A 25,369-nucleotide genomic window follows, 5' to 3' on the forward strand; every position below is an offset into this window, starting at 1 on the left:
ACAAAATAGTAGCTTGGCTTCTGGGTTGTAGTTGTGTCCTTGGTGAATAATTCACCGACGTTTCGGTTGACATTGCAGTCGCCATCATCAGGGAGGAGTTAGGAGCAGTTAGTCAGTAGGTAACTTCTCCCTGATGATAGCGACTGCAATTTCGACCGAAACGTCGGTGAACTATTCGCCAAGGCGACGGCTACAACCCAGAAGCCAAGCTTCTCCAGACAATTGCCGCGAAAGCCTGCGAACATTATTAATTCTACAAAATAAACGTGATTTCACGGAAATTATTGTAGAAGGTTTCATTTGTATTTTCTTTTTTTTTGTATTTAAAGAAATGTATTTACACAAAATAAAGTTTATTTTTCTTGATCAGGCAAGAGTAGGTATTTACTACACAAAAACAAATTATATATATATATTTTTTTTCAAGTGGTTAAAATTTGAACTCAAACATCCTTCGTCCTGTAACTCCAACCATTTTTGTTTCATTTCCCGCCTTTTAAATACTAATTATTAACCGTTTGACTGTTTAATTTAAACTGACAAATTTATGACCAATTCGGACAATAACAATGTACACCTCTTCATTACCCAGGACTTGAAACCGAAGTCCTCGATTGGAAGGCCAGCGTGCTTCCAAATGAGCCTATCGGAATACGATTATCATAATATAATAAGTACATAAGTAAAAATTGTATCTACATAACCGTGAATTCGAACAGTAGTAGTTCAAGTGGTTCGGCCACATTTTTATACTTCAAGATACCGGGGAAAGCGTGGTGAGTATCTGAATCGCGAAATTAATGAACATTTTTTGCGGACTTCTAGAATGTTATGAGCGCTTCGGGTGCATTCGGTAAAGTTCGTCCTCAGCTCGCAAAATACAATATATGTGCCCAGGGTTTACCCTGTGTCTATGCAGGTTTTACCTGGGCCTAACCTATCTCTAGTTATACCTAGTCTAGATTTAAGAGTAAGGGGAGTTAGCCATGGCGCCAATCGCTGCCATGGCTGGCCAATCCCCTCCTAGCACATGATGCATGCGACCCTCTCCCTGCATGGCTAATCCCAGCATGACTAGGCGTATAGGCTTCGGCCTGAGACGCACCTAGGTCGCTTCCTAAACCGGACCCCTCAAAAATACACTAAGTTTTAGTCAGGTTAAAAAAAAAAACAATACAATATATACGGAATTTCCCAATATTTCAAAAAATCAGACATCGGATACTTTTTTTTCTTATATTATCGTAGTTTTTCGCAAAGTTTGCGTAAATTTACGGAAATTTATGTAAGTGCAATAAACACTCGGCTTAAAGCCAAAACGATAAGCTCTTGTGTTAAAACAATTTTATGTGTGTGTTGTTTTGAAGAAAATGAAATACTAATCTGAAGACATGATATCTTAGAAATTCTTCTTACTTTTTCATCAACTGCGTAACAAATGAATAAACGCGTGTGAATTGTTGCTCATAAAATAAATTTTTTGATGGGATTATTTTTTTTTACCATATTTTTAGGTCCACTGAGAAACTGTGACTACTAAGACGTCTGGCTCGCGTAGTAAGTCATATACATACTCCATCCCAGCCTTTATAATGGCTCATTCTATGAGAACCAACTAGTTAAACATGTAGTTCGGAACCTACTGAAGTATTCGATATCATTACTTTTAAGTATATCTGCTAGTGAATTCTTAAATAATATGAGGACTTATAAAGGTAGAAGTAGGGTCGTACCAATTTTATTTTCAATAGTCTATGAGTCCGAAAAATTTATGGTTCAGTTTAATAACGAACAAATGTTTTAAAAAAATATTACAATTTATGGTCTGAAGTGCTTCCCAAGTAAAGAATACACCTTTGAATTCAGAGCTGAACATTGTCTTTAATATAAATAATGGATCAATTATTTAAGCTGAAACGTTAGGCGTTCAACCACAGAAAAACCTGTTGCTGTCCTAAAATGATGTTACCCCCATTTATATCGCTGAAATCATTTTACGACAGTGACACGTTTTCCGGTTTTCGTATAGCTCTGTTTAATTAAAAATTATCCATCTTAAAATTTTCCTTACAACTCACAGTGAACCAGTTCAGCTCATAATTCAAAGGCGTGCACTAGCCTTCGGAGCTATTTTACACCTTTCTTATTTTTTCTCAACTAATTGAAATAAAACTTGTTTGCAGCCATTAGGGTTTATCGGAGCGTAAACAAAAATGCTTCGCTCAGACGTGGTGCGCTCGAGCAAAACCAGAAGAACAACCGTTGATTGATTCATCACATGATTTGAAACCGAAAATGAATAATGCCAGAACAATATGGGCTATAACAATCCGGAAGAACTATCGACGCAGTGTTTTGTAGATCTTTAGACAAGCTCGACGTGAGAAATTTTTTTTTTTAATATTCATGCAGTAATGAACACATCTGCTATATTGGGGACAGTCCTTAATGGGGCTAAAAAAAATTTTTTTGTTCAGATATCATGAAAATAACACGTTCGTTAACCAAAGAGCCCATGGATAACCCTGTAAGATGGTTTGCAGTTTGAATATAATTATTATCGATAGAAAAATAAATTTATGAAGGACTCTACGTAGACATGGAGACAAGGATGTTAACGACTGAATATATATTTTTTTCAGCGTACAGTTGTACGTGTTTAAAATATTTGCGTAAATTAACAAATTTTTAATTTTCCTCTATGCATGAGTTTCGCTTCTGAAGCGCGTGGCGGCCATTTGCAGCCGTAGTTCTGTCAATCGGATTCAGACTCACCTTGCAATGGGGTCTGAACAACAACTGGTGCTCATGTGTCATGTCAGTTTGCTATAGGTCGGTCTCGCATCACACGAGCCAGACTCCATCAGCGATAACTAGAGACCGGAAAAATTCGCGAATTCATTTCGCGATAGGCTAAAATACAAATAGTTATACCTCAATGCGGCCTCTGATATTGGCTCACAACTCACCCGGATGACTCTGGGCCACAATGAGAAACAACCCGACCAAAGCTTTATACGAATCACAGGCTGCTACGCTGGGACGTCTCACAAGTAGAGACCGGAAAAATTCGCGGGTTCAATGAACTTCAGGATAGACTCCAATATCCTCTAGACACTCGGGCAAATGCCAACTGTTCATTGGCTGCTGACCACAGACTGGGTGGTCTGTTATTCGACACTTCTATGCGTGAGGGTCTCTAATTGTCCTTCAGTCCTCCAGATTAACAGTGAACCAATGACAGAAGCAGCACTAAGGTATAATTATTTGAATTTTAACAAAACACGAAATGAACCCGCGAATTTTTCAGGTCTCTACTCACAAGACAGCAGCCAACGAGTGGGTGACATTTGACCGAGTGTACGTGGAGTTCATCCCGGTCCCTAGCGATAACGCCCACCCTCCGAGGACTCACCGTAGTTGGTGTAGTCGATGTCCTCGAGGTTCTGCGACTTGAGGTCCACCTTGGGCCCGGCGGCCGCTGATGGGGCGTCGACGTCTACGTCGGTCCCCTGCGGCGGCGGCTGTCCCGGAGCCGACGAGGACCCTTCGACGGGGAACACCTCGACGTCCTGGTCTCCTGGTTCTTCCTCCCCGTCCCTCAGCTGCCCCGCCCGCGCGCTCCTGGGGGCGACCTTCGCCGCTGCTTCTTCCTCCGCCGGGACGAACACCTCCACGTCTTCCCCGCCGCGCGGACAGGCCTCGTCCTTCGAGGAGTTGCCCTTCGAGGAGCCCGGGGACTCGGGGGCCCACGGCGGGGGCTCGGTGGTCGCCGGACGCAGCGCCTCCACGGGCAAGGCCTCCTCCTGGCCGGAGACCAGCGGCGACCACGCCGTCGACAGACAGCAAGCCGCGACGACGAGCACCCACGTCCGCGACTTCATCGCGCGCATAACGTCGTGTGATCGCCTTCCTGCTGCCGGGCGCGGCTCTCGTCTGGCCCATTATCTGCCGCGCGTCTTCTCCCCGCTGATAACGAGATAAGCGCGGTGCTCGGCGAAAGGAAACAAAAAAAAATAATAATGGTACGTCGCACGCGTTCGTGAGCTCATCCACTAACTATCAGAGTTGTTCCTTGTATTTTGGAATCCTATACTGCATTCCAGCTAATCGTACTTTCTTTCTGCCGGCATCAGCTTCAAAAACCTGTCTACTCAGAAATAACGTTTGTAGGTTCACATACACATATGTGAATAATTTCTGTACGGTGGCCATCCCATCATGCTCTTAAATGCGCTCACGGTACGATTTTTTTTTTTCGCCCGTGTTCGCACCCGAGCCCTTCGTGAGCCTAGCGGAACACATACTTCCATTGCAAATGCTGTGAGCTAATGACTTTCACAGCGAAAAAAGGCGTCAGTGGTATAGTTTCCCTATACCATCGTCTAATCTTCACGGAATAACCTTCTCTTACATTGCTTTGTTTCTGTTTCCGAATAATGATGTGTTCTTTATCGATAGAGTCTTAAAGGAAGGATTTTTTTAATTTAAAACCGTGAAAGGTTACCACAGTTCTGTTCAAGCGATTAGAACCTCGTGTATAAATAAGTAAATGCTATATCGGTAGACTTTTACTTACTCGCACTTTAAAAACCATTTTTAATTTTTTACACGTTTATGTTAATCATTTGACAGTACTAGATGAACTTAAAAAAAATGTCTGTGCCTGATGACGGTTACAGATGTCAGTTTCCGAAATTTCGTAACTTTTTTGTCATAGGAAACCTACGTCGTTCGTCGGTGCTGTCTTCGTTATGTTGTACACATTACGTTTCTTCGGGTGAACGAAATGCATCATAAGTGGAGCCAATAGTTGATTTCTTTACTTTCATATAAGATCATGCATATTATAATAAGTACGTATCAATTACAATAAGTTTGATCAACTGCAAAAAAAATATACAGTAGAACCGCTTAAAATGTGTACATAAACAATTCTACATACGTACATTGATTGATAAGAGCACGTTAAACAAAAAACCTGAAATAAAAATTTTTTTAATGTTCTTCTGTAATTTTTCTTAGTTCACGAAAAAGTTCCAAATATTTTCTAATTAAAATTTTACTTTTCATTACAGTCTTATTGTTTAAATATATGAATAAAAAATGCAATATGAAAAACCCAAAATCACATATTTCTTGGTATAAACTTTACACTGCTTAAAATTTACTTCGCTTACAATGCATGGGGACTAAATAAGAAAATACTGAGTGCATAATATTTAAGGTTTCTAATAATAGCCTAAACTAAAGTTTTATGAAATCAATTCTGTGTTTTAACAGACAAAATGAGGTAATTGAGGTGAATTTCGCTGCATTTTGTGTTTTGCTTTGTTTTGCTTTGTATTGTTATGCGTTGTACTGACTTCCATTTCGGTGTTTGGCTGTGTATTGTCTTCAATGTCACTGTTATTTCGGATCTATCGCTATTCATCGTAAAGTCTTGCCTCTTATATTTGGGATTGCACAACACTTTGAACGAGCAGCGGTGACGGTGACGAAGAGACGAAGGAAGCGGACAGTGTCGTATCGGGAATCGGGTCGCTAGCTGGCTGACTTTCACAGGGCGATAAGGAAGGCTGTTATCTGCGAGCAAACAAGATAAAAAGCACCGACTTAAATTGAGTACAGGTGTATACTCAGATACCACTAGCCAGCCTCTCGCCTGCACGTTACGAAAAGAGTTAACTTCAGCCGGTCATAAATTTGTTGCGAGTAAGATAACTAACTCGCGCCAGTTTAGGTATGCCCGTGCCAAAATGGGTCAAAGGCGTGGGAACCGAACGTTATGCGCTACTTAAAAATATATGATAGTTGAAAAATGGTTAAAAGCAGGCGAACCTTATTTAGTAGTATACTGAGTTCTATTTTCTCTTAAATTTGTGATATTTTTATCAATTTGATGTTTTGGGATAAACATTACCTAGAGTACGTAATCAGTTTGAATAAAACTTTTGATATGGCCTTTATATTAGGAATTATTTTCAGGATAATTATTCGTTATTCCGTAAAACACTTATTTCGTAAAAAAAAAAATAAAGCTTTGATTTTCAACTTTAAAGGAAACAGAATTTTTATTTATGTATAAATGGTTATTTGAAAAATAAAAAAATGTTTTTATGACAAAAGCTACATAAAAAGCGGTTTGATAACAATTGTGTAACAAATTATTCCATGCTCTTAATTAAAAATAGGATTAAAAATATTCTTACGAACTCAAGCAGGACCGCGACACGCGCCAGGTTCGGAGCTGGCTGGCGGCCCTACACGGCCACTGGCGTCATGCGCCGTGTCACGTACCGTCCACTGACGTAAGGCATGCCACGCGTACCTGGCAGGATTACAAGGGACGTCGCTAGCCCATCCTCCCCCTCTACCCACCTACTCCTCACGCATCGTCATCCCTCGGTTCTCTCATCTATCGCTGAGCGGTCTTTGGGAATTCCGCGGGCCGCCGCGCGAAGCGGCGTGAACAAGCGACGGTATTCTCGAATGTTCGGGATGACGTGACTCGTCACTGTTGCTCTCGTCGGTTCGAGGACGGCGACAGAGTTCCTAAGCAGCGACGCTGGCCTCCACGGGAGTTCCGAGAGTTCCGAGAGTTCCGAGAGTTCCGAGAGTTCCGGGAGTTCCGAGAGTTCCGAGAGTTCCGGGAGTTCCGAGAGTTCCGAGAGTTCCGGGAGTTCCGAGAGTTCCGAGAGTTCCGAGAGTTCCGGGAGTTCCGAGAGTTCCGAGAGTTCCGAGAGTTCCGAGAGTTCCGAGAGTTCCGGGAGTTCCGAGAGTTCCGAGAGTTCCGAGAGTTCCGAGAGTTCCGAGAGTTCCGAGAGTTCCGGGAGTTCCGAGAGTTCCGAGAGTTCCGAGAGTTCCGAGAGTTCCGAGAGTTCCGAGAGTTCCGAGAGTTCCGAGAGTTCCGAGAGTTCCGGGAGTTCCGAGAGTTCCGGGAGTTCCGAGAGTTCCGAGAGTTCCGAGAGTTCCGAGAGTTCCGAGAGTTCCGAGAGTTCCGAGAGTTCCGGGAGTTCCGAGAGTTCCGAGAGTTCCGAGAGTTCCGGGAGTTCCGAGAGTTCCGGGAGTTCCGAGAGTTCCGAGAGTTCCGAGAGTTCCGAGAGTTCCGAGAGTTCCGAGAGTTCCGAGAGTTCCGAGAGTTCCGGGAGTTCCGAGAGTTCCGAGAGTTCCGAGAGTTCCGGGAGTTCCGAGAGTTCCGAGAGTTCCGAGAGTTCCGAGAGTTCCGAGAGTTCCGAGAGTTCCGAGAGTTCCGAGAGTTCCGAGAGTTCCGAGAGTTCCGAGAGTTCCGGGAGTTCCGAGAGTTCCGGGAGTTCCGAGAGTTCCGAGAGTTCCGAGAGTTCCGAGAGTTCCGAGAGTTCCGGGAGTTCCGAGAGTTCCGAGAGTTCCGAGAGTTCCGAGAGTTCCGGGAGTTCCGAGAGTTCCGGGAGTTCCGAGAGTTCCGAGAGTTCCGAGAGTTCCGGGAGTTCCGAGAGTTCCGAGAGTTCCGAGAGTTCCGAGAGTTCCGAGAGTTCCGGGAGTTCCGAGAGTTCCGGGAGTTCCGAGAGTTCCGAGAGTTCCGAGAGTTCCGGGAGTTCCGAGAGTTCCGAGAGTTCCGAGAGTTCCGAGAGTTCCGAGAGTTCCGAGAGTTCCGAGAGTTCCGGGAGTTCCGAGAGTTCCGGGAGTTCCGAGAGTTCCGAGAGTTCCGAGAGTTCCGAGAGTTCCGAGAGTTCCGAGAGTTCCGAGAGTTCCGAGAGTTCCGAGAGTTCCGAGAGTTCCGGGAGTTCCGAGAGTTCCGGGAGTTCCGAGAGTTCCGAGAGTTCCGGGAGTTCCGAGAGTTCCGAGAGTTCCGAGAGTTCCGAGAGTTCCGAGAGTTCCGAGAGTTCCGAGAGTTCCGAGAGTTCCGAGAGTTCCGAGAGTTCCGAGAGTTCCGAGAGTTCCGAGAGTTCCGAGAGTTCCGGGAGTTCCGAGAGTTCCGAGAGTTCCGAGAGTTCCGAGAGTTCCGAGAGTTCCGAGAGTTCCGAGAGTTCCGAGAGTTCCGAGAGTTCCGAGAGTTCCGAGAGTTCCGAGAGTTCCGAGAGTTCCGAGAGTTCCGAGAGTTCCGAGAGTTCCGAGAGTTCCGAGAGTTCCGAGAGTTCCGAGAGTTCCGAGAGTTCCGAGAGTTCCGAGAGTTCCGAGAGTTCCGAGAGTTCCGAGAGTTCCGAGAGTTCCGAGAGTTCCGAGAGTTCCGAGAGTTCCGGGAGTTCCGAGAGTTCCGAGAGTTCCGAGAGTTCCGAGAGTTCCGAGAGTTCCGAGAGTTCCGGGAGTTCCGAGAGTTCCGGGAGTTCCGAGAGTTCCGAGAGTTCCGAGAGTTCCGAGAGTTCCGGGAGTTCCGAGAGTTCCGGGAGTTCCGAGAGTTCCGAGAGTTCCGAGAGTTCCGAGAGTTCCGAGAGTTCCGGGAGTGAAGAGAGTGTGAGAAACCCCCCCCCCCCCTCTCGAGAGTTCGACGGGATCGAGAGAGTACGACTGAGTGTCGCAGGACTGTGTGTGTGTGGACAGGTGCGTGGTAAGGGGCGAACCACCGTTGAGCCTAGCTCCAGTGAGTAGTGCGAACTGCGGAACTTGACAGACATTGAATGGCTTGAGAAAAAAAAAATTTTAAATTGCCAGTGATTTGTGATAGGAAATTTTTAAGTACAATTATTTATTATTAATGTAAATATTAGTTAATAATAAAACTGTAATAAAACTTAATTGGGCTATCCCTAACGGACCCAGGTATTACCTTAAATATTTTCAAAACCATTAAAAAACATTTATCGAAATGACAATATCAATCACAAACTATCAATTATAATAATATTATTGATTTTAATAGTAACCAACAGTAAAAAACGAAATTAAAGAAGCAAGATAATTTCTGAATTTTCCTCCTTAAACCAACTTATATGCTATACGTATATTAAATGTGAAAGAAAAGTGACCCTGCGAATTATAACTTTCGAAGTAACTGTTCACACTTTAATTAAACTAACTGGGGCGGTTTGATTAACAATCGAATGGTGACAGTTCGCTGTAAATAATTCCTACCTACCGTACATTAATGGGGAGAGCTATGAAATAAGAAATATAGCCTTTGTTTTAAAAGATTGGTTTTTTTCCATAGCATGTCCTTATGCTTGGATTTTTATTTTGGCTTGGTTAAGAAATATTAGGTAAACAAATTAATGGTTTGCCTTGAAATTTGAATATTTTTATATTTTTGTTAGTCATATAGTAATCATTATTTATTTTACTTTATATAGTAGTTAATTCAAAATTTATTTTAATTTGTAACATGAAATAATTTTTAAAATCAATCCAGCAATTTTTGAGTTTACTTCTTACAACCAAACTTACGAAACCTGTTATTACATTTACTATATATATGTATATATATAATTATATATATAAAATCTATAACATTGAAATATGAGCAAAATATATTTCGTAAAGTGACTGGCTTCTACATATAGTTTTACCCGTGAAGTCATCATTTACATTTTGTATTTACTCTTTTTTGGGGAATGACTACAACTGTAATAATACTGACAGTAGACATCATCTTATGTATGGTCTCTGTTCACAAATTTAAGTCAATTCTCTGCCTAAATATAAAACGATGAAAATGTTTTGGCTTATAAAATATTGAAACCAGTAGAGTGATTTGATGGAGAAGTGAGGATTTTATTCATATACTTGTCCGTATCAAAAAAAAATACAAAATTTTCGGTACCTAGCTAAAATTGCTGAGCCTCCACGTTAAAAGGGTATGCTCAGGGGCCCAAAGTGACAGTACCTCCAAAATAAGGATAGACTCCAGGTCATCACAATACTTCCTAGATAAGAGTAGACTTCAGGTCATTAGAGTACCTACCTCCAAGATAAGGGTAGACTCCTGGTCATGAGAGTAAATCCAAGATAAAGGTATACTCCAGGTCATGACCGAACCTCCAAGATAAGAGTAGACTCCAGGTCATAATAGTATCTCCAAGATAAGGGAATACTCGAGGTCATGACATTACCTCCAAGATAAGGGTAGACTCCAGGTCATGACAGTACCTCCAAGATGAGGGTATACTCCGGGTCATTACAGTAACTCCAAGATAAGGGTAGACTCTAGGTTATAACAGTGCCTCCAAGATAAGGGTAGAATCCAGTTAATGACAGTACCTCCAAGATGAGGGTATACTCCAAGTCATAACAGTACCTCCAAGATGAGGGTATACTCCGAGTCATTACATTACATAGAAGATGAGGGTAGGCTCCATATCACATTGGAACCAACTCGATGGTCCACTTAGTTCCCTAAATTAACTCCTTGCGAGGGAGCGATGTAAATTAAAATTCCAAATTTGATGAAAAACTAACTTATGCAAAAAAATCCGGGTTTTATTTTAAATCTCAAAAGGCCATATCATTATTTTTTTGGCAGTATTGCAGCTTTCGTCATTCCCGAAAATGAATTTAATTCTTATTGCCAATGTCTTCAAATTCGTAGTAGCCAGCCAGAATTAAATGGAATTATTCCACTAAATGTAATGTGCTTTAACTAATCGAAATTTTGAAAATTCAAAGTTAGAATGCCAAGCCATAGCCGTGAAGCCATTACATTCTGCTATTGGAACTAATAAAGTAGAGAGTACGAAAAATGAAAGCCCTTGACAGTTTTTCGTCGCCATGTTTGATACAATTGTCGGTACCCATTTTGTAAATTATTGTTTACTGTTATCATTAAAACGAATTAAACAGCACATTAGCAGAGAGCTACAGATCGTTGGTTCTACAATTTAGTTTAGAACTTCGTAAATAGGTGGTGTTGCATTGAATTAAATTGAATTTAACTGAATTTTCAAACATTTCGCGGGAGAAGGGGGGGGGGGGGGAGGTTGTAAATTGTAGCCCCAATATCGCTACCCCCCTCCCATCATTTGTGTCCGGCAATGACCTGAGCCATTTAACTGTATTTTAACAAATAGTGTTTGTTTGCCGTGTCTTAAGGGGCCCGCCTCGTCAGGGGTGTATGTGTGTTAATGAGGCGGCATGATAAGCGCGACGCTCGCTGGTATTTCAAGCGCGGTATAGTCTCTAAGCGCAAGGCTCTGAACAGACGCGCAGTCTTCTCGTCGTCACAGGACAACTGTGAAATTTGAGCGGTGACCATAACATTATATGGCGGCGAAATGAATATAAAGGTGTAATGCAAGTCCCTTAATTACTTTCAAGAATCTGTACCGTTTGTTTCACGTCAAAAAATTACTCTGAAAACATGCGTTTTAACCATTTTAACTCTTCTAAAAATAAAGTTTAAAAATTTAATCCGAAATAAAAAGTACTTTTCGGCCCTTAGCGAACTTTTAAATGCTTTTGTGATCAGACTCCACTCAGATATCTTGAGTAGTTTTGAAATTGCGTTGTTTTTCCTGAATCTCTGCACACCGTATGTGTGCCCGGTAGGCGGAGCCCTTAATACACAATAACAAAAGGTAGATCGTCGTTTTTTCCCCACTCCCCTGGGTACGCCCTTGGTACGGGGCAGGATGTTTTTTTTATTGCGCGCGATCGGGCGTCGCGGCGCCGAACTGGCACGACGCCTGTCCTCGTGGATTGGGGGGGGGGGGGGGTTGAGGTCGTCCGCTCTGTTGTCGACGTCTTGTTGCGACGGTGCGCTGGGTATAAGAGAACCTCCGCCGGAGATTATCTGCGATCTGCGCCATGCCTGCACCTCGCTGGGACCTCACAGGTAACGTGTTATATCATACATCGAACTCTCCGGAATGCCCTTACAGTTCTGCACCTGCGAGCAATTCGTACATTTGCGCTGACCAAGCGAACTTAACCTAAAAAAATTGGTTGTCTGTAAAGTCGGTTTACGGACGATAGTTTAACGTGACAACGTCATAACAAAACATTGATGAAATGATTGCCTATTTTTATGAATAAAATTGAATCATTTTTATTGAATTTTCACTATTTTGTATGGATACAAAGAAGGAGTGAAAATAAATCTACAATTTAATTGATAAATTTACTTTTTTTTGCACTCATTAATTCAAATATGTTTATTACTTTAACGAACAGATTATTTTAACTATAACTTTCATACATGTTTGCTATTTAACTTCTTCCAATCTGTGTTATTCTGTTAAGGATAGGACGATGATAGGAAAAGTAGGAAACGAATGGGAGTTTTTCAAGTTCATTGTGCCTCGAAAAATTCAAATCGGTGGTTGTTCCAGTCGAGTGGAAGAGAGTTAGATTCGGCGCAAGCGTGCAGTGAGCGTATCGGGACACCGCGTAACGGGACAATTTGCGTAATGGGAAACTTTTTCGTGCGTGCAGTCGGCGTTCATAGATTTATTAGACGTTATCACGTCAAAAAATATATGATTTCACGCTGAGGTCGAAAACGCCTTTTAAGCACTGCGACTTAAGTGCCGCCTGGGATTTTTCTTTCGGGAGCATTCGGCGCTTTTCGGGACCGCTTTGATTCGATCGGCGCGCTTCATGTTTCTTCGGCAGAACTCGGCAGTCGTTGACATAAATTTAAGTTTGGCTTTTCTACTCTTTCCAACACTTCATCCAGACCATCCTCTGTCTCCTGTCCAATCGTTGCCATGGCTGGCCAATCCCCTCCTAGCACATGATGCATGCGACCCTCTCCCAGCATGGCTAATCCCTGCATGACTAGGCGTATAGGCTTCGGCCTGAGACGCACCTAGGTCCCTCCCTAACCCTAACCCCTCCAAAATACACTTAGTTTTAGTTAGTTTAGAAAAAAATTATAAATCAGGTTTGGCACGTGTTTGTGTTGAAATTTTCATCCCTTAGGTTCTTTCTTGACAATATCTGCAGTCAGACACCATCTTACGGTTATATTCGCTCTGCAACTCAGCGTGTAGCGTTCACTTGATACGCCACCCGATAATACAGCAGTTTTCAGTTTCAATGGCAACTGAAAAGTAGTGGACGTGTCGGGCTATTGGAATTCTACTGTAACTCGTCTCCAATTTGATATTTTTCAACAGTAACATAATCTGCCACTGTCGTTTTGTCAACTTGCGAACAACTTCATGTGGTGGCCAATGTTTGTATCCAAACATTTGGGGAATTTGGTACTTTTAAGAACTCTCAAATCTGATAGAAGTTTCTAGACACCGACTATAAATAGGCATACTGTTCACGGTAAAAAAAAAAATTAGAAGGGAATTCTTTGAAACTTGCTGTTAAATTATTTTATTGTGACGCTGCAAGTCACATTTTGTACACTGCAGTGGTTTATAAAGATTTTTAACATAAAAAGTATTCTTTTAACAATTACTTTAAACACTGATGTTCAAATTAACTTCAGGTTTCACTAATTTTTTTATTCGTATATTTACTTCAAATTCAAATTTAACTAACCAATACTGTGTCGACAAAATGGCAAATATAATTTAATAAAATAGTGTATCAAGGTCCCACTTTTAGGTTCACTTGCATAAATACTAATATATCAGATATATAATGTATATAAAATAGCATAATTTGAACATACGTGTTCAGTCGTGCTGGCACAACATGAAAACATTATTCTACTATGTTTTTACATTTGTAACGGTTGAACTAATAAAAAATAAATTTTTTAAATAAAATTATAGCCAATGCCCGAATCCGGAATGATGTAACTTTGAAACTTTGAATTAATTTTGGAAATCATTGCAGCAGTTTTCGAGTTTACTCCTTCTAGTTTTTCCAACATATTGAAGTGTGACAAACAAAGTGTGTGCTGTAAAAACAAGTTTGATTTATTTGAGTAAGGTGTAGCTCATAAACGTTTTGTACTACTTAAGCTGTCCATTTTTGTATTTAATGTTTAATTCTTTTTACCGTGTTGTGACCATGGTTAATGAATGGATGAATTAAAGTTTGTCTCGTTGACATCGGTGTCACTAGAGAAGATGAGGTGTGATGATATGAGAAAGAAGCATTGACGGAATACAAGTGCGGGTTTGACGGGAGTACCCCGAGAAAACTCACCTGCTCGTGGCAACGTCGGTCACATTTCCTGCTTGTGATAAATCCTGGTTCAAACTGTACGGTGATTGAGCCCGTATCTTCTTGGTGTGAAGTGTGTGAAACTACTTTCTCCACACCATTGAGTGCCAAAAATATATTTGATTCTTGTTTCGGCTTTTTCAATAGAATAAATAAACTACCTTTTCATCCCTTTTATGTCGAATATAGAAACATGGTAAAGGTTAAAACTAATATTAAATCATAATTTTTACCTTATAATTGCTCAGTTGTTTTACCTTCATCTTAATTTGCTTGGATATATAATTTACTACTATAAAAATAAACGTGTATTTAGGGTATAATATCGAAAAGAGGTTAAAGAACTCTACATAGTTAATTATTTACGTTAATTATGCTACGTTTGTTACATACAGCTTTACTTGTTAGGGAGCAATGAAATTTTAATGATGAAAGTAACTTACTCCCTTTTCCACCCCCAAATAACGAAATCCGGAAAAGCCGAAATTAAAAATTAAATGCCATTCGTAACTCTATGTGCTTGTTACTAATTCTTAATTTCTAACTCTTAGAACCAGAAAATTTGGAAATATGTGTTTTTTCTTTACTCCTAACGTTACCCTTTACACCTATTACGGGATGAATCTTGCAAGTTATTAAAATATTTTTAACTTAGCATTCATACCAATTAATTTACATAAAATTAATAAGTTTTGAATATAAATTTAAAAATAAATGAATACTTACCCGTTATCACCCCATTAAAAGACGATTTTTTATAAAAGCAAAAAATAAGGAATAGATGTAGGTTTTTTTAGTATCTTACTTCTCCTTCTAACCTAATTAGAAGTGTTTTATTTTTTTGTTTTAAAAACATATCTACCCCATTTACCAACCTTATAATTTTAATAAAGCAAAATGGTAGAACAGTGGTTGATAGTTTTCGTATGTGTGTTATTGGTACCAAATTATTTTTATTGTGCTTGATTAAATTCGAAGTTTAAATCATTTATTTGTAAACCATATTTACCCCCTTTTTACCACCTTAAGGGTGGAATTCTGTATTAAGACATAGCCTAGTTTCTAAGTTAGCCAAAGAACTTTCAAGTAAAAAAAAAACTTCATCTAAATCCGCCCAGCAGTTTTCGATTGATGATCCAACAAATAAACAAAATACAAAAATAAAATAAAACTATATTTTTCAGTTCTCAGTGATATAAATAGCTGTTTGCAATAATTTTTTCATCATTTCATCCATTGTAATGACTTTTTTCCGCGAACAGTTTTATTATTAGTCTATATTATACTATCATACGCGATGCGAACATCATAAAACGAAAGATACTAAAATCAAAGTATTTAGATTAATTTGGGTACTCAACTTAAAGTTTTAAATAAACTGTTATCTTTGTATGAATAACTTATTCTAATATTAGTTTATTTTAAAATATAAGTATAGATAATTTTTTTATTTAGACCTTAGAGTGTGATTTTTTTTTAATTGGATGGTCATGTTTTGCTAATAGATTAGTTTTCTTATTTGCAGATGATTGCGTACGTCACACTTCTTCTACTAATCAAATAAAAACGCCGTGAAAACTAAAGATGTTTAATCAGAAATTGCAACCATGGAAAGGTGCGTAAAGATGAGCTATAATTACTTTGTATTTTACATTCCTTAATTCCTTAATTCTTGGCTACACTTTTTAACGTTTATGTTCTAAGTATAATAACCGTAGATAGAACCAAAGACATATTTTTTAAATATATTTTGTAATATATTCTATTGCCAATTTATTTCACAAAAATAAAACAAATTTCAAAGCCAAATTAATTATAAATTGGCAATTATCATATTTTATAATTACCCATGCCAGTTTATGTAATTTTAATTTAAAAATACAAACAATTATTATATATGACTATAATAAGATAAACTGTGTTATTCATTTGATGCAAAAAAAATTATCAATTCATTTTGTTCTACAGATTGTCATCCAGACTTGCAGTTTGAAGACGATGAGATGCCTGTCAGCTCCGTGAATTCAGTATCTTCCTGGAGCGGCAGGAAATGATGGTGATTTCTAGTCTTTCAGCACTGAAGCCTTTAAACTATAATTAATTTATTTATTTCAAATAAAGTCATATTAAGTTTTATTTTGTGTTTTTATTTACGTGCATTTTATAATGTACCTACGTTAACACTACCTAAAGTACATATACAAAAAAAATTATTTAACAAACTAAAATACACTGTACCAGTTCCAGTATAAGCTTAGGCATGAGTGTACTTATGATTATTTATTATTAGAGACCGGAAAAATTCGCGGATTCATTTCGTGATAGGCTGAAATTCAAACATGTGTATAATTCTGCTGGTTCTGCTATTGGCTCGTGGTTTAACTGGAGCTCTATGGGCCAATGAGAGACTATCGACCAAAGAGGCGTCGAATCACAAGCTACCCATTGAAGACGACTCACAATTTAGTAACCAATGAACACGCGTGTTTACTTGAGAAGTGCAGAGGATAATGGAGGCTATCCTAGAGGTCATTGAGTCCGCGAATTTTTCCGGTCCCTATATATTATAGGTACACACGCATGACTTGCTGTACGGACTTACAATGTAAATCAACAAACAAAAAAACAGTAAAACTTGTTTTCTAATATTATAACCAGGCAAAGACTATGTGGGTGTATCTGATACCATTAAACCAATAAGTCAACTATCATTAAATAAATTTGTAAACTAAAAAAAAATCGCTAAACACGTTTTTAATAAAACCATTACACGCACATATATACACATTATTTTCATATGAGTACACGGAATAACTGAAGTTTTTTATTAGATACATTATTTTATCGTCTACTAAACACTACAAATGTGAAAGTCATGCTATTTTCGTATGTAACTAGCAACCGCCCCTGCATCGCTCTATCATGAACAAAAATAGTCATTTCCGACCAATTTGAGGTCGATGATACCAGATTTTTTTTGTTAGCTCTTGGTTCAAAGATATATATATATATATATATTACCGTACAGTTATGTATGTGCCTTCTCCTTTTGGTTTGTAATCTACTTCTGGGGCATCTCTCATGACATTCCAGCAATAGTCTGCAAGCATAGATGAGTTCTACTTGCCCTGATACCTTCTTTCCATTGCTGAAATGTCTTGATGGAAGATCTCCATACCTGATCATCACTCACAGCGCCACAATTGCTTGGAAAGAAGTCGAGATGTGAGTCCAAAAAGTGTATTTTGAGCGATATATAACAACCTAGCTCTTGGTATGTCCTTAGACGTTCATTAACAGTTAATTTGTAATTTTCAGTTCTTCGATTGCCCGAGAAATTGTGAAAAACATTTTTGAAGGCTTCCACGCTGTTTTCTCTTTCCCTTTAATGACTCTATTACCGGTTCCATCGTTCAACAGCTCTCGAATTTGTGGTCCAACGAAGATTCCCTGTTTGATCTTTGCATCACTGATATGTGGGAATTTTTTTCTTTAAATACTTGAAATTTTCTCCTTCTCGATTCATCGCTTTCACTAAATTATTCATAAGCCCGAGCTTTATGTGTAAAGGTGGCAATCAGATTCTATTACGGGAAACTAAGGGAGTGTACTATATTCCCCCCCCCCCCACAACCAATGTTTTCCTTTCAGGCCAGTTTTTTTCGTGTGTAATTTCCTGTCAAGACTATTCCACTCCTAAAGGAAGCAGCAATACTTCGTATATCCTAACTGCATTAAGAGTATGATAGCAATAACCTTCAGATCGCCATGTATCTGCCATTTATAGACTTCATAATTTATTGTTTTAAGAAGAAATTTTACATTTTCATTGCTCTCCTTCAAATGAACAGCGTGACCTACAGGAACAGATGGTTGTAGTGTGCTTCCATTGTGTAGCAAAACGGTTTTCAAGCTTAACTTAGAGGAGCCAATGAAAAGTCTCCAGTGTTCGGAATAATGCTCCATTTTCAAAGATGCCATCAGAACCATTTAAGTCATTGCAGGCAACAAGGTTGTTTTCCATTTCAAAGAATGGCGTCATGTCTCTTTCTCGATGTCCATATACACACAAACTTTCACACTTTTCTCCAGGAGATTCCAATGCTGAAGCATGGAGGCAAGAAGTTCGGCCTTGCTTTTTTGGTGACTCCCGATCACGAATTAAATGATTAAGTTTTTCTTGAGTCAATTTTATGTGGCCTACTGGGCGAGATCGATTCTGGTGTAAAATTTAGGTCTTGCTGTAAAGACTCAGACTGTTTTTTTGTATTCTCCCTCCAAGTCTTCATCAGATTATAGGAAATAATGTTCTGGAGGGATAGGAGCAGGCATACCTTATTCATGTGGAACCGGTCGTGTTTCCGATCTTGAAGTTGGATATGTGATGGTCCGTTTTTTTCATTCATGACATTCCTTGTTTAATAGGAGGCACAGTACAGAAATAACTATATCAGTGACATGATTTGTAGGTTCTCGCCATGTCACTGTTTTCTTTAACCAACAACGAAGGTTTACTGCGCATGAATTACAGCAAGTATTTGGTGCCCAAGGTTTACCCTCATCTATTTTACAGTCAAATGAATGGTTATATGTGTTATTTATTAATGAAGTCAATTCATGTTTCTGAGAAGCAAAAGTCACTTCACCGCAAACATAGCAAAAGTTATTAACACTGTTAACACATTTACGTTGCATCTTGAAGTAGAATTAATCTGGAATATAAACAAAAAAAAGTTAGTTAAGAAAATTTAGATTATGAATATGTATTTTTCACCCAAGAAGAAAAACATAGTTTTGCACTTCATTTCTTATTTACCTATGAACATTTAACTACAAACACAGAAAGTTACTGAGAATTAAGAGCACATTGGTTGTATAAAAAACAACAATGGACATTTATGTAAAAAAAAAATGGCTTGTCTATAAACCATATATGGCATCCTCAGTGTTGACAACCTTTATTTGTAAAACAAAATTACCAAAATTGGAAAATTACCCTCTATTATAAAATTAATTCCTGTTTATAAAGGAAATGAGAGCTAAGTAAACATTTTAAACATCATATTCGTTTACATCACATCGAAATGAATAGGAATAAACTATTTTCAACTTGGTTAGATTTTGAGTGTAGACCAGTGTTATCTATAGCCAGATGACTTCTGGTAGATGGATGGGGGCGTTCATGTGACGAAGTTTTAGCAGATATCTATAGGTATAGTGCCTTGCTACGCCCAAGAGAGGGGGGGACACATGTATTTAAGGCAAATGGGAAATTAAATTTCTTTTACTAATTCATATTAAGGCCAGTGAATAGAATTTTTTTTTATTTGGAGTAAAAACGTATAAATATTTGGTCAGGAGCAAGCCACATACAATTGGCCGTGTGAAAAACATGAATCTTCCACATTTAAGCAAGCAATAGTCAGCGATTGGTCTTGTGCTTGGTTGATGGTAATAGCAAAGGCAAGACGCAAAGCGAACTGGAGCCACTTGGAAGTCGAATTGTAAATCGTTAGAAATCATCGGTACTATACGTAGAATGAGTACGTCTTCACCTTTGAATTTGGCACCGATGAATGTTGCCTCGATTAAATTTGGTGACACATTTTGGATGGTCAATCTGGCTCCTTTGCTCAACTTTGGTGCGTTTAAGTTGCGAATAAGCATCACAACCTTTGATGTTAATACGTCCTGTGGCATTCCGGGTGGTTCCAATGAATTAAAAAATTCAGTCAGGCGAAAAGGCTGGCTGATATGTTGACTGGCGGGATAGGTGAGGAGGTTGGGAGCCAGTGGCCAATGGTGTCAATCCATCCGACATCTTGCATAAGGCGTACTTCAAGAACATAAAAGGAAGCCGAAAAGGTTTACTGCACACAGTGAAGTATAAAGTTTTATATAGTAAATAAAGAAAAGTAAAAAACTAAATCTAACAAAAATATTTAATCAGCTGTTGAGTGGTACATGCTCGACTTGCTTAAAGTTTATTTTTTTTTTCAAACTGGATGTCACGTAGGGTCTATTTTTGTAACATCCTTAGGTTCATATATATATTTATATTTAAGGTAAGGTGCGTTAGTTATTTGTTGTGGTTTATATTCTTCATATATAACTTCATAATGTAAATCTTTTGTATGTGCTTTAAATCAGATAATTATGTTCAACATATAAGACTGTTTAAAGTTCCTGGAGACTGGACTATAATATAAAAGAACTATAAACAAATTTTGAAATATGTGTATGCATAAAAACTTCAAGTAATAACAATGAATAATATGGTATTATGTAATCTTGTTTTAGGAACAGAGCCTATAACTGCAACGTATTTGTTACAAGTTTTAACATCTAGCGATGATATCTATGGTCATCTTGGTTGTTGTGAGGTGACTTGCACCTTCTTCTCTTTTGGTCAGCCATAATGTAAACACATACTTTTAAATTCGGCTTTTATATCCACTTGATGTATGTGGTAATTAGTTTCTCCGCACCACCAACGGGGGGAGATTTTGCTTTATGACCCCGGGAACCAATTGTGTTAATTATGTTTGACCGATTTGTTATTGACGTGACAACGTCTAATAAATCGATGAACGCCGGCTACACGCACAAAAAAAGTGTCCCATAACGCACATTGTCCCGTTACGCGGTGTCTCGTTACGCTCATTGTACGCTTGCGCCGCATCTATCTCTCTTCCACTCGATTGTAACAACCATCGAATTGACTTTTTCGAGGCACATTAAACTTGAAACACTCTCATTCGTTTCCTACTTTTCCTATCATCGTCCTATCCTTAACAGAATAACACAGATTGGAAGAAGTTAAATAGCAAACATGTATGAAAGTTATAGTTAAAATAATCTCTTCTTTAAAGAAATAAACATATTTGAATTAATGAGTGCAAATAAAAGTAAATTGATCAATTAAATTGTACATTTCATTTCACACCTTCTTTGTATCCATACAAAATAGTGATAATTCAATAAAAATGATTCAATTTTATTCATAAAAGTCTACAATAATTTGATTAATGTTTTGTTATGACGTCACGTTAAACTATCGTCCGTAAACCGACTTTACAGACAACCAATTTTTTTATATGTATTCTTTTCTTTTAGCGGTCCTCATATTGGTATGAGACATCCCGGCCGTGGGTCAATTATTTCCACTTTTTCTGGAATAAAGACAGAGTCTCACCTTCTTAAACGGCTCTCGGATGCTACCAATAAGTATTTCCAGGAAAGTTCTCCAAAATTATTTTTTCCTTCTTTTTTCACATGCAGCATGTGGCGCAGGAGTATTTCTTCTTTGGAACTCAACTCGGTCATCTCATCATGAAATTAAAATCAAAAGAATAAACATAAATCATGATCAATCTTAATAAAAATGAATAAAAAATGGAGTATTACATATTATCAAAATTAACTTATTTAAATAACGTGTAACTACCACAGCAATTTTTTAAGTAATTTAATTGTCTATTCTAATTTGTTTTGTGGAGCCCCCAAAAGGTGCATAAATCATGTTAAAATTATAGTGCAACAAATGACACTCAAAAACAAATTATCTTTTTAACACGCTTTTATTAGCTTCATACGTATGTATGTTAGTATGTAACGGAAAATTTGAACATGATTTCGACCCCCTTCAAAACATCGGATTAACTCGAAATTTGGCATACTTATCAAGGATTGATTACAATTCAATATTAAAACAGTTAGATCTGTTATCCTTACTATGATAATCAGGATTAGCGATTTTTTGTTTTCCTAAACTGGTAGTGTCTTTGCGCCAAGACCAAGAAGGGTAACTACCAGACGCGCCGATCACCTATTTCTCAGATAAGTTACCGACTTAGAATAAACATCAAAGACTTCCCGATTTTATTGAAAATCTGGTTTTTCATTGTAGGATATTAAAAATATTGTGTATTATATTTCTTCAACACGCTATAAGATTTTGATAATATCTTAAAAGCAGCCAATATCTTGTCAAACTCACTTTAATAGTAAATGAATGTAATAAATAAATAATAGTTTAAAAACAAAAAACACGCTTTTATAGAAAACACTACTAAAAATGAAAAATAAATAATAATTTTAAAAAACTACAAAACACGCTTTTAAAGAAGATCCAACTAAAAAATAGAAAATAAATTTTAATAAATTTGAATTATGAATAGTGTAAAACTTTTTAATAAATATAATTAAAAATAGTGTAAATAAGAAAAAAATGCATTTTATTGTAAAAAAAAGCGTGAGGTGTTTTTCCAGATATTATCAAACTGATAATCCTTCTACTCAAATCTGTCCATCAAATAGGTATTTATAACTATTGACACCATGCACCCCACGCTTTTTTTACAATAAAATACATTTTTTATTATTTACACCATAATTTATTTTTATTAAAACATTTTACACTATTCTTAATTCAAATTTATTAAAATTTATTTTATATGTTTTTGGTAAATTTTTATAAAAACGTGTTTTGTAGTTTTTTAAACTATTATTTATTTGTGTTATATTTTTTTCTAAAAAAAACTTGTTCTCCGAATTTGTATTGTGTAAATTGCTTTCAATTTTTTGGACCTTAAGTTTTTTTTATAAGTATTTCCCCTATTTTTATTAAGTGTTTCTTTTGCTGCTGTTGTATGGGCATTGTGGCGAGCCAGTCGGCACAGTTTAACTTTTCACTAGTACTTTCTCTGCGCTTCAAGTTTGGAATGCCATCGAGCCTAAGGTTCATGGAGCTTTCAATGTCAAACTGTTCCTTCTTGGCAAACCTAAACTAGGAGGAATAGTTGGCAGACAGGTTAGAACAGAGGACTCAGAACTTCATGAAGTAATTGCATTTTAATTAAAATTTAATTGTAATTTTATTAATTAATTTTAAAAAATTTCCCATTTTTAGATCATAATTACGGATATTCAAGAAAGTGGCCATAACGTTAATTAAAACGGTGATGCCATAATTAAAAAAAAAGGAAAGATCTAGAAAAACTTAGCTGAGAACAAAATGGCGGATGTACTATGTCATGTTTCAAAATTGCGGATTTCAAGATGGCGCATTCAAGATGACACTGGGGTTAAGTTCAAAGGTCAAGGTCATCGAATATGGCCGCCATAATATTAAAATACAATATGGCGGACAAAATTCACACCTGTAACCCTGTCCTCTGAAGAACCAACTTATACTTCTTATGAGATTATAAATATGAGTATAAGTATTAGAAGATGACATTGTAAGATAATCTAGTACTAAACAATTACCACTTTTCATTTTAATTCTTTTTGATACTAATTTCAAAGTAAATCCATCTGGTTGTGTTTTTCAGCTCATAAATTGTAATTTTTAAATTCAGTTGATTCTGCACGATTACATGTATTAGTGACAAATAATAACAATAAATATTATCTGGGCACCTTGATTGTATACTATTTTCATATCACAGTGTTATGAGTATTTATAACCAAATAGGTCAAAAATATGTTAATTATATTATTTTAATAACAGGAAAATGTGGAAGTTAAAAAAATGAGAAATGATATATTAAAATAGTAAAACGATTACTGATTTAAATAAATAATTTTTAATGCTAAAAACAAACAAAACTGTACAGGCCTCTTTGATACTGATCTGGACATGTAAAACTCATATAAAACCCAAGAGTTACACCTTTCACTGATAGGAAAATACGCAAAATTTGATCAATGTACGTGTATTTGTATCTCAAAATATTAATTTAAATGACAAGTATGTGCTATTTACTTGTTATTTTCCAGCTAGTATTTACTAAGGATGACATGAGTCTTAAAATCCCTGGACTTCTGGGGATGAAAATAAAATTAACTTGAACTTACAGTGCATAAGTTACGTAATGTGTTTAAATCAGCGTGCTTCAGTACATTTCTACACATTCAACACGTAAAAAAAACGTTTAAAGCAGTACATTTCCTACTGTTTACTCGAGGGGTTTAAATAATAAGACTTTAGAGTCAACGATGTCAGAAAGTTGTATGAACACATACTGCAGATTTGCAGATATTTCATAATCCTAATTTATTACTCAGTATGGATTTGACCAAGTTCTATACACTTTACTGAGTTAGCGTGACTCAAATACAAAAATGTAAATTATGGATTACAACTAGAGCTAGATACACCCGCTTATTTACACTGATATATTTTTCAAGTCTGCGATTAATGGCGTCTAGTTCCAGTAGAAAGTTTTATTTATAACTTTTAAAAATTTCTGATGAACCAAAAACAATGTTCTGATAGCTCGGTGGTGGCCCAAGCCAACAAACGCCAAACGTAATAGTTTATTCAAACAAACATAATGAATGCAAACAAAAATATAAATAAACATCAAATTAAAGCAAAATGTATGGACTTAATAAAATATCTAAATAAATTTTATGTTAAAACTAACAAATCTCAATACCACCTAGAACAGCATGATTCATAGAGATCTACTCTCTCACAGTTCGTATCCATCAAAGAATAAAAGTATTGACAAACATACAATTATTAAAATGTAAAAAACAGTTTTTAAATTGTGACTCATTTCACCCTATAGCTGAGAAAAAAATTACAGACTATGCACTAACTCCGTAAATAAAGCAACTCATCAAAAAAGTTTTAAAAAAAATAACTTTCTCGTTTTGATTCAATTTTCAGAGTAATACCTATTGGATTAATTTTATTAATTTTTTTAGATGCATTTAGCAGGCAAATTTTTTTTAGTAATAATTCGTGATTTGATTTTCTAAATGTGTTTTATAAAAAAATGCGCATTTGTTGATAAACACACTTAAAAACATAAACTGAAATATTTAAAAAAATATTCGTCACAGAAAGAAATAATCATTAAAAAATTGGGCAATATTTATTTATAAAATTACGTAAAGCGTATAAGCTTTTATCTAAATGCAATATTTTAAAAAGAAATTAACAAAACCATTTAGTCAACCTATTCAAGTAATTACGTTGTAACTTTACATTTTTGGCATGTTTTCAACAAAATTGAACAACGTAGAAAATATTTCACGAATTCACTCCCTCAAATTATATAAGAAAATAAATTTAAAAATTAAATAAATTAATGGAATTTGGGGTAAATAGGTACCTCATACACACACTCTCGAGGATGAAATTGATTAGTGATATACAGCACTGTGTTAGTCTATTTTAAGAGCTACCTTTATCAAAATCGGCTCGGTGGTTAAGACGTGACTAAGTAACAAACATATGAGCTCACAAACCCGCAGAAATTATATATAGGTATGTTAAAATATAAAATATATATAATATAAAGGATTATATAGGATAAGT

The 25,369-nt window shown here is 37.1% G+C and overlaps 1 protein-coding gene across 2 annotated transcripts in view; it reads right to left on the reverse strand.

Annotated features, from left to right (window-relative positions):
* LOC134538767 (protein mesh) overlaps nt 1–3,960 on the reverse strand; it is a 98,505-nt gene extending 94,545 nt beyond the window's left edge. The window contains exon 1 of one of the 2 annotated variants that reach the window (XM_063380256.1): nt 3,416–3,960. In XM_063380256.1, coding sequence (XP_063236326.1) covers nt 3,416–3,893 — 478 coding nt within the window. In that variant the 5' untranslated portion in view covers nt 3,894–3,960. The remainder of the gene's footprint in view (nt 1–3,415) is intronic. The other variant, XM_063380255.1, reaches the window with a different exon arrangement.
* Between the last annotated feature and the right edge of the window lie 21,409 nt (nt 3,961–25,369).

Source organism: Bacillus rossius, chromosome 14 (genome assembly GCF_032445375.1).
Source record: "Bacillus rossius redtenbacheri isolate Brsri chromosome 14, Brsri_v3, whole genome shotgun sequence".
In the NCBI taxonomy this organism is placed as follows: Eukaryota; Metazoa; Arthropoda; class Insecta; order Phasmatodea; family Bacillidae; genus Bacillus; species Bacillus rossius.